Source organism: Melanerpes formicivorus, unplaced genomic scaffold (genome assembly GCF_026170545.1).
Source record: "Melanerpes formicivorus ecotype bairdi unplaced genomic scaffold, bMelFor1.0.p_v2 SCAF_25, whole genome shotgun sequence".
Lineage (NCBI taxonomy): Eukaryota > Metazoa > Chordata > Aves > Piciformes > Picidae > Melanerpes > Melanerpes formicivorus.
In genome coordinates, this window is record NW_027142377.1 from 11,494,988 (window position 1) to 11,505,125 (window position 10,138).

At 48.6% G+C, this 10,138-nt stretch overlaps 1 protein-coding gene across 2 annotated transcripts in view; it reads right to left on the minus strand.

The window, feature by feature from the left end:
- Positions 1 to 3,717, minus strand: part of ANAPC1 (anaphase promoting complex subunit 1) — a 34,945-nt gene extending 31,228 nt beyond the window's left edge. For both annotated transcript variants that reach the window (XM_068153349.1, XM_068153350.1), the window contains exons 1-7: positions 3,321 to 3,717; positions 3,028 to 3,189; positions 2,814 to 2,865; positions 2,523 to 2,632; positions 1,744 to 1,826; positions 612 to 685; positions 216 to 361 (exon numbers count right to left, since the gene is read on the minus strand). In XM_068153349.1, coding sequence (XP_068009450.1) covers positions 216 to 361; positions 612 to 685; positions 1,744 to 1,826; positions 2,523 to 2,632; positions 2,814 to 2,865; positions 3,028 to 3,189; positions 3,321 to 3,533 — 840 coding nt within the window. In that variant the 5' untranslated portion in view covers positions 3,534 to 3,717. The remainder of the gene's footprint in view (positions 1 to 215; positions 362 to 611; positions 686 to 1,743; positions 1,827 to 2,522; positions 2,633 to 2,813; positions 2,866 to 3,027; positions 3,190 to 3,320) is intronic.
- Between the last annotated feature and the right edge of the window lie 6,421 nt (positions 3,718 to 10,138).

Here is a 10,138-nt window from a genome sequence, read left to right on the forward strand (position 1 = left end):
CAGGTGCTCGGCCTAAGCAGTTATTCCTATCAGTCATGCTCTCTTCTTCAGCCACAGAAGCTCTCTTCTGGTTTTCAGAGCAGCAAGTTGTAAGCAAACAACTGTCTTACTCTCTCCTAAATAGACTAAATCACACATACCAGCTATTTCTAACATGCATGGCCACAAGGGCATGTCAAGACACAACAACATATTCACTTGAGCAGAATGTTTACCTCTGGCTTTACTCTCCGGAGAGCCCAAACGGTGTGCATATTCTGCACAGTGTCGTAGGTCATCACGATGGAAGGTTCGGCATGGACAAACACCATCCTCAAGGTGTAATCAGCAACGTACTGCACTCGAGAAGAGCCAAACACACCTGACAAAGGAGCAGTTAAGGATCATGTCTACAGGAGTGTTACCAGCTACATGGCTATCACTTCTCATACCCGCTTTCTTTTGCGGTCTGGGTTCCCTTCCTGAGCAGCTTCCCCACTGACTAAGGTGGTAAAATGTCTGACTTCTTTAAAGAGTGCTCACTTGCAAATGTCATCATACAGATTATGTTCAAGTGACACATTTAAGCCAGACTGTTGAACTCCAATGATACAGTAAAGATGTAAACCTACCTGCAGACTTACACACAAGTGGTGTTATCTCATCTAATGGGTGCAGCATGCTGAACATAGTAGGCAAAGGTTCTCTAGAAAGAAATCAAGCAAAACAGGTTTGAAACCCAACTGCTCTCTCGTAACTGGTACACGTGCTGCAATCCCAAAACAGCTCCTCAGACCTTAACAAATACGAGCCCAAAATCTAACAGTAAAGTCGTCTATTCACAGAAGCTTATTGGATTGAGCAAAGATTGGTGAGCCAAATAGGATGATGATGTGGTTTTACAACTCAGAGCACTTAAGAATGACCCCACCTGCTGGCCACGGGGCAGACTGGCTGGCCAGAGTGAACAGAGCTGGCACAAATCGAGTTTGGAGGAGGAGAAGGAAGAGGAAAGAGCCCTTAACCCAGACTCAGCTTAAGAGTTTAAGTCCCACAGCTCCCACACAAGCAGAGAGGCACCAGGTCATTTGTATCTATCACAGTGCAGCAACCAAGCCACCCTCATCTACGACAGCAGCAGCAAAAAGGAGTTGTCACCAAAGGCAAAGGCAAAGAATTATTTTTGCAATAAATAAACCACGTTAGGACCACTACTTCTTATCCCAACTCTTCTCAGGACTCGAAAATCACAAGTGCCTTGAACAGACAAAATCCAAGAGAGAGCAAGAGGCTGCTTCAAGCTGCTCCTCAGTACATCATCCAACTCGTGGCTCTGCTTCTCAGCTGTGTGTCTAGCCACAGAGCACAGGGATGGTAGGACCCTCACCAAATGACAGGATGCTCCAGGCTCTGAAAGCATCCTGCAGCTGAGGGAAAAGTGTCTCAAGGACAACCCTTCAGTAAATCTCCTAGTCATCCATCACAGTCTGAAACCATGTCCTGGGATAAGTTTTAATGCAATCAGGTTAGCAACACCCATATCATGCCTCCTATATCCTATTCCCAGGATCACCACTCCCAATTAGTTCTTAAGACAATGAGAGGAATACCATGGATTGTCAGAATTCAGCCTTTTTAATGCTGTTTCAGCTGTCCACTTCACAAACACACAGATCCTTTTCATTACTGCTCTTCAACACTTATTCTCTGTATTAGATTGGCAAAGAATGTATAAGGAAACAAGCAAAGCCACTTACTACACACCTGGGTGGACTTGGAGGTACTTCATGTGAAGAACTGCTGCGCTCAAACAACAGACCATATTTTGTTGGCCAGACATTTGCAACCTAGGAAAAATTACAAAGAGATTCATGACATAAAGAACCAAAAATACTGTGGAGTACTGCGTCCAGTTCTGGAGCCCCTATCACAAGAGGGATGTGGAGGTGCTGGAACGTGTCCAGAGAAGGGCCACAAGGATGATCAGAGGGCTGGAGCACCTCTCCTATGAGGACAGACTGAAGGAGTTGGGGCTGTTCAGTCTGCAGAAGAGAAGGCTCTGAGGTGACCTAATTGTGGCCTTCCAGTATCTGAAGGGGGCCTACAGGAAGGCTGGGGAGGGACTTCTCAGGACCTCAGGTAGTGACAGGACTAGGGGGAATGGAATGAAGCTGGAGGTGGGGAGATTGAGGCTGGATGTGAGGAGGAGGTTCTTCACCATGAGAGTGGTGAAGCCCTGGAATGGGTTGTCCAGGGAGGTGGTTGGGGCCCCGTCCCTGGAGGTGTTTAAGGCCAGGCTGGCTGAGGCTCTGGGCAGCCTGATCTAGTGTGGGGTGTCCCTGCCCATGGCAGGGGGGTTGGAACTAGATGATCCTTGTGGTCCCTTCCAACCCTGAATGATATTATGAAAAATCAAGTAGTTACTATACTCAAGCAGACACCACCAGCAATGCTTTACACACACACCCTTGCCCCTACACAGTGTGTAAACAGGTAAAAAGCCCACTGCTGGACCAGGAGGGGAAAAAAAAGACAGCACATACCTGAAAAGGTAAAGCAGCAATGTAATCCTTTCCCTCTATGCTATGCACATTTATACAGGAATTCTGCAATATGCAGATACATTTCTCTACTATTTCATCACTGCCTGAAACTGAGGATAAAAACAAACACACAGTGAAAATTCTACCTTGGCCTGGACGTGCTCTCTACACAAGACACAAACTTGAGGGGCATGGCCGTTTGGGCACAGCAGGTCTTGACAGCTAAAGCTCTCACCCCGGGGGGCTCAGCTCAACACATCTGTTTGGCATTCCAGCAAACAGGACACTTACCATCGGCTCGTTCCGATTTTTCCTGGCGTACAGTGAAATCACACCACAAAGCCTGAAACCAAAAGCAGCGTAATTATTTCTGGAAAGCAAAGTGATGCTGCCACACCGCCTCACCTTCTGCACCTCCCGACACAGCCCCACCTCAGGAAACAGTCTGAAAGCAGTGTTTTTTAGCTAAGCTGCACTGAGTCACCACCTCTCCACGTTTTCCTACCTGCAGGACAGGGCTGTCAACAGTGAAAGCCTTATAAACAGTAGAGGCTTGGGTTTTACTTCCTTTGCTCCAGATGACCATATTGCTGGCCACATACAGCTCTTCATCGTAGTCCACCTCTTCCCCGACATCACTGACACCTTTCCTCAACTGCCAACTTTCCTGAAAACCAAGATTTTTTTGAAAGAGAAGTTACGAGACGCGATAGTGCGATCACAAGAGCCCGTGGCCACGGCTCAGCCAATGTATTTGCTAAGTTAGAAAGCCAGGTGAAAGCTCCTGCGCCCTCGTACCCGCTGCCGCTCGTGGATCGTCACCTCGCGGAGGGACCCCACCAGCCCGGCCGCCCCGTCGGAGGAGCAGAGCTCAGAGGCGGGCTGCAGCCTCCGGAGCTGGAGGGTGAGGGCGCTGGGGTGGCGCCGGCAGTGCTCGCGGCCCCGGGGGGCGAACTCCTGCAAGTCGCCGGCCGCAATCATCGTCGCCCTCTCGTCAGAGTGGTCCGACATGGAGGCCCGATATCCTCATTATTTCTGAGAGGCACGCACGCACACACCCGTCGCGACCGGGCTCTCCGGTTACCCGCGCCGCGCCGCGCCGCCCGGGGTGTTCGGGAAGCCTGGCAAGAACCGGCAGCGCGGCTAAGGCGAGCACGGGCGCCAGCTCCTCACATGGGCGCCGCCATCTTGTCACTCCCACCCTGCCCCGCGGCGCCGCGCGGGGGACGCTGGGAAGGAAAGCGGCCGGGCCGCGTGCCGTGCCGTGTTCAGCCCCGCCAGGGTCCGTGCGCCGAGTCCCAGGGGCTTTGGCTGTGGCTCCTGGGGGCAGTGCCGCTCAAACGCCGTTTTGGCGTGGTGTAGTCACACCGATCTTTAAAACATTCGCTGCCGTGTGGCTCAGGCCCTTGGCAGCCTGGTGTGCCCGCGGGCAGCAGTGTATCGCTGCTACCTCAGCACCCTACGTCTCCGTTTCCCACTCCCATGGCAACTTTCCTAATGAACTTGGAGCTGTCTTACCGCACCTTAATCGATTTGCCCCCTTCTCTTCTGATCGTAGCAAGCAAACAAAGCACTGTCCTAAATCTCTTGAGGCTTGTGACAAAACCATCCCTACACCTCATCTCCCCCTCCCTACAGCCAGCCCCCTATTCCTACAGCTAGCCCCCTATTCCCACAGCCAGCCCCCTATTCCTACAGCTAGCCCCCTATTCCCACAGCCAGCTAGCCCCCTATTCCTACAGCCAGCCCCCTATTCCCACAGCCAGCCAGCCCCCTATTCCTACAGCTAGCCCCCTATTCCCACAGCCAGCCCCCTATTCGCACAGCCAGCCCCCTATTCCTACAGCCAGCCCCCTATTCCCACAGCTAGCCCCCTATTCCTACAGCCAGCCCCCTATTCCCACAGCCAGCCAGCCCCCTATTCCTACAGCTAGCCCCCTATTCCCACAGCCAGCCAGCCCCCTATTCCTACAGCCAGCCCCCTATTCCCACAGCCAGCCAGCCCCCTATTCCTACAGCTAGCCCCCTATTCCCACAGCCAGCTCCCTATTCCCACAGCCAGCCCCCTATTCCCACAGCCAGCTCCCTATTCCCACAGCCAGCCCCCTATTCCCACAGCCAGCTCCCTATTCCTACAGCCAGCCCCCTATTCCCACAGCTAGCCCCCTAATCCCACAGCCAGCCCCCTATTCCCACAGCCAGCCAGCCCCCTATTCCTACAGCTAGCTCCCTATTCCCACAGCCAGCCCCCTATTCCCACAGCCAGCTCCCTATTCCCACAGCCAGCCCCCTAATCCCACAGCCAGCCCCCTATTCCCACAGCCAGCCCCCTAATCCCACAGCCAGCCCCCTATTCGCACAGCTAGGTATTTCATAGACTCACGGAATAGTTTGGGTTGGGAGTGACCATTAAGGTCATCTACTTAAATCCCCTGCAGTGAATAGAAACATCTCTTAACTAGATGTTAACAGCTTCTATACTGATGCTTCAACATATATTTGCCTTAAGGTGTAAAAGTTGGCACAGCATGGAATACTTATGCCTGTGTGGTGTGTATGGGCTATCACTTTCCAAAGGAAGGCATGATGCTCAGGAAACAAAAAACACTAAGTTAGAATATTTCATAGGACTGCCAGAGCATCCCGGATGCCTGCCACTTGCAGTCATCACCAGATATGTTGTACAGCACTCCTCACAACATTTCGTGTGACATGGATTACCATAACATGTTGAAAGTCTGGGTTCCACTGTCTTAAATCAGCTAGAAAAAAATAGTTCCTGATGCACCAGTGGGCAGTGCCTGGGGTGGCTGTTACCTTGTGACGTGTGAAGAGAGAAGGTTGTAGTGCGGTAGGATTTGGTCTCTTCTCCCAAGGAACAAGTGGTAGGACAAGAGGAAACAGCCTCAGATTGCTCCGTGGGAGGTTTAGGTTGGACACGAGGAACCATTTGTTCATGGAAAGGTTTGTCAAGTCTCATAATAGGCTGCCCAGAGCTGTGGCAGAGTTGCCATTCCTGGAGAGTGTTAAAAGATGGGTAGATGTGGTGCTGAGGGACATGGTCTAGTGGTGACCCGGCAGTGCTGGGTTAACCATTGGACTTGATCGTAAAGGTCTTTTTCATGGTGTACTTCCTCCATTTGTATCCATGTAGGGTACCAGAAAATGCCTTCCCTCCCCCTTTTCTTACTTAGAACCTGTGGTGTGAAGCACAAAAATTTGTCTGACAGGCAATAGTAACAAAACAAAGCCTGTGCAAGGTAGCCTGATGGGAACTGGAAGGGAAGTGCCTTCTGATGAGGATGATTTTTCTTTTTCAAGATATTAGTTTTACAAGAGAAGTCAAAGGAGGAGGGAGGAGCTGGGGAAGAACTGAAAACACATTTGAAACCATACTTCCAGTGTGTGGTTTGGGGAATCCTTGTTTCAAGGCATGACAATAAACACTATGGTTTTCTCAGAAAGGAGAAGAAGCCTGCTGGGGAAAGACAGGTTTAGGAGAAGCAGGAATTCACCAGAGTGCTTGCAAATCATATCACAATTATGGGCAGGAAGAGAACTGTAAGAAGTGGCAACCTGGATCTCCATACCCAGCCAGGGCCCACATTTTCACATGGAGATGAATTTACACAAAGACTGAAATATAAACACTTCTGTGGGCAAGTAAGAGTGCCCAGGGCTCAAAATGAGGATGGTTCAAGCCAGAGTCCAACCTTTGAAGGTGTCTTCCTGCTTTTGCAAAATAATTTACAGGCCAGAAGAAACTGTCCTAGGAAGAAACAGATGATCCAAGGGACAGAATGTGCCTGGTAAGAGATGCAGCATGAGCCATGTACCCAAAGAAAGCAACACAAGAAAATATCACCACAGAATATTCAGTGTTCTCTGCAAATTGTTTGGGAGATGCATCCTGTCACCAGTATATAACATTTAACATAAATGGGCCATCTGCCTTGAGCTAAAAATGTACCACCAAAAGAGTTTTGTATTTAAAAGAAGAGAAACTTCTGTAAGTAGAAATTAAAATAGACACCAAAAGGAAACAGAAATTAGGGGTGGGGGGACACGAGGTTTTTCAAAGTGAAAATAAACATAGAGAAATAGCAAAGAAGGGGGAAATGTCAACTAACAGCCCAAAGGCCAATTGCTGAGTGCCATTTCTGCTAAATGGTCCCATTTCACAAATGTTTCCTTGTCTCCAGTCTCTGAATAGCCTTGTGAAGAAGTGGTGTTGTGGCTTTAAAGTGAAACTGACAGTATCTAAAGGGTCAAGTTCAGGCTCTGCTGAACGCTCTGGCATGTCTGTGAGAGCACCTCCAATGCTCACTGAGAGAAAGCTGAAAATACCTGTGGAGCTGCTGATGTGATCAGAAGAGGATTATAACTCTTCATTTAGGCAGGATAAGCTTATGATCATACAGATAAACACCCTGGTGCTCTGCGTCCATCATACACCCAGACAGCAGGAGAACATGGACTCCAAAGGCAGTGGTCCCTCTTCAGAGGGATGGCTTAGGTGATGGGTCTGATAACTGAGAGCTACAGGACCAAACCATGGTTCAGAATTAGCTGGTACCTGCATAATTACCTGCACTCTGCTCTGCCTTCCTTTTTCATAGGGGAGAGGTGGGTGCTCTCTCTGGAGAGCTGCAAGCATGACTGGTTTAACTGGTTCAGGGTCAGATGCTGATGCTCAGACAGAGGAGACAGGCGCCTTTCTTCCCAATTAAACATTCTCCTTTTATTTTGATCCTCTTTCCTTTGACATCACTTGGGTTTTTTTGCCCTCTCCTACTGCCCCGGGAGGGCTGTGAAGTATTTGGGGCCAAAGAGCACAAGTACTTTGTGTGCCAACTCCAGCACTGTTGACACTGGGCTCTGAGGTGTGGAAACACATAATCTGCTTGGAAGAAGGCTATATTGCATTGGAAGGAGACTAAGAATGGCAGTATGCCGGGTGAGATGGAAGCTTCACACCACTAACCCATGAGCAGCCAATGTGATCAGACTATCTCCTGTCACCTGCTTCCAGACCTTTCCTATCACAAACCTCAACTGAGAATTTCTCCTCTTGTTTCTCCTCTTGTTTTTCCTCTCTTTCTTCCTCCACCCCCAAGCACCAGCTTCTTCCTCACATAAAGCTGTGTCTGAATGAACCACAGCAAACCCTATCGAGCTGGAGATTAGTTTACACCAGTCCTGAACAGGAATCGACCTACTGCAAAGAAATTACCCAAACTAGGGGATTTTAGAGAGCTATTTAAATCCTATTCACATGCCCATGTGTTTGCATAGTTTATTTTTTAACTCTTCTGTAGAAACCATTCCTTATTCTCCCTGTGTTTGTAGGGGAATGATATGACATTGTCCCAACACAAGGGGCTGTTTCCACACTGCAGCCCACAAAGTCCAAAGACCTTTCCATTGCTTTGTTTGCAAAAATTGCAAAGGCAGCAGCAATGGGGAATGCAGCCAGCTGAAAGTGCACCCATGTGGCAAAGGCTGACTGCAAATGACAGCCTCATATCCACAGCCAGCCTGGGAAGACCAAGGGACAAATGCCTGTCACCCGATCTTCTCCTCCAGTGACGTTTCGTGAAGGAGGAACGCAATCAAAACCTGGAGACAATCAACATATGGAATGCACGGCTCTTAGGCACCACTGAAGATACTCAGTCTTCTTGTAGCAGCCTTTCTTCTTTCCTTGATTATGGGCCTCTGGTGATAAATGCCTTTCCTTTGCTGCTGATCACTTCAAGATGTGAAAGGCTGGTCTGGAGTAAAAGAGGCAGTGATGGGAGAAGGGAAACTCAATCCTTGTCAGCAAGCCCTGAGCATATGCAGTGGATAAACAGCTTTGCAAGTCAAAGAAGTCTAAGAGCTATTTCGTTTTTTTTTTTTCACTGAACTTAAGACATTTTTTCTTCCCTACTGGAAAATATTTCAGACTGGATTTTATACAGTTATTTTAATTCTATCAGCCTTCCCAGCTTTTGTTATATATAACACCCAGAAACGAGTGGTGTCAACACAGAGCTGTCTGCTCACCACATCTCTGTCTCCACAGTGTGCTCATCAAACAATTACATCTCCTTCCCTAACTTCAAGGCTTCAGGAAGATGACAGTGAAAGTTACACTTGTGTCATAGCTGTGAAGAATATTCTGAGCTGGGAGCAGAAAGGTTGCAGCAAAGAAATAGACTGAATCATGTCAGGGATGTCTGCTAGTTCCCCAAATCCCAGTCCCTTTCCTTTTGTGGGGGGAAATGATGATGGCTTGGTCCCAAACCTTTTCAAGCATCGCCAGTGTTTGGCTTGGGGTCTGAATACCTAGAAACTTCCTTGTTTCCTCTCCTTGTTATCAGGACACGGGTTCTCTTTGATGTTAATTGATTTGCCAATGAGAAGGAACAATGCTTTCAGCCCACCATGTCCTTCCTAGCCTACAACATATGGTCCTGTACCTGGTCCCCCAAGCAGCAGCAATGTCCCCACCTTTTTGGTATGAGCAGGAAAGGAAAGCTGGAAAGAAAGAGGTCCTGGTCCTCAGAACATGCAAGTTCTGGTCCTCAACGCACAGGATTATAGAATAATTTGGATTGGAAGAGACCTTTAGAGGTCATCTAGTCCAACCACCCTGCAGTCATCAGGGACATTTTCAACTAGATCAGGTTGTCTCAGTGTAAAAATCTTCTGCTTTCTATCTAGTCCAAGTCTTCCTCTTCTGGTCTAAAACTATCACCCCTTCTCCTGTTACAAAAGGTTCTGCTAAAAGTCTGCCCCCATCTTTCTTATTAGGCCACTTTAAGTAATGAAAGGCCAAAAGAAAGTCTCTCCAGAGCTTTCTCTTCTCCAGGCTGAACAACCTGAACTCTCTCAGCCTGCCCTCATACAAAAGGTGTTCCAATATTCAAGTCCTGGGCCTCAGAACTTGCAAGTTCTGGTCATAAGAACAGCACTAAGCACCTTTCAGGTCTTAGGAACAATTTCTTCCCCCACAGGATTGTCATGCATTGGGACAGGCTGCTGAGAGTAGTGGTGCACTTAACATCCCTGAAGGGATTTAAAAGACTTGGAGATGCAGTGCTGAGGGATGTGGTTTAGAATAATAAAATCTTTTAGATTGGAAAAAGGCTTTAAGATCATGGAGTCTGGTAACCCAACACTGCCAAGTGCACCATTAAACCATGTCCCTCAGTACCACATTTCCAGGGCTTTAAATCCCTCCAGGAATGGTGACCTCACCACTTTCTTGGGCAGCCCTTCCCAGGGCTTGACAACCCTTTCCATGAACAAATGGTCCCAATGTCCAACCTAAACCTCCTGAGGCTGTTCCCTCTTGTCCTATGACTTTTGACTTGGAAGAAGATACCACTCACCACCACCACCACCTAACTACAACCTCCTTTTGGGGATTTGTAGAGAGCAAGGAGGTATCCCAGAGCCTTCTCTTCTCCAGGCTAAATAACTCGAGTTACCTCAGCCACTGCTCAGAACACTTGTGTTCTAGACCCTTCACCAGCTTCATTGCCCTTCTTTGGATGTGCTCCAACATCTCAATGTCCTTCTTGTACTGAGAAGTTTAGTGGTGGACTTGGCTGTGTCAGGTTAACTGT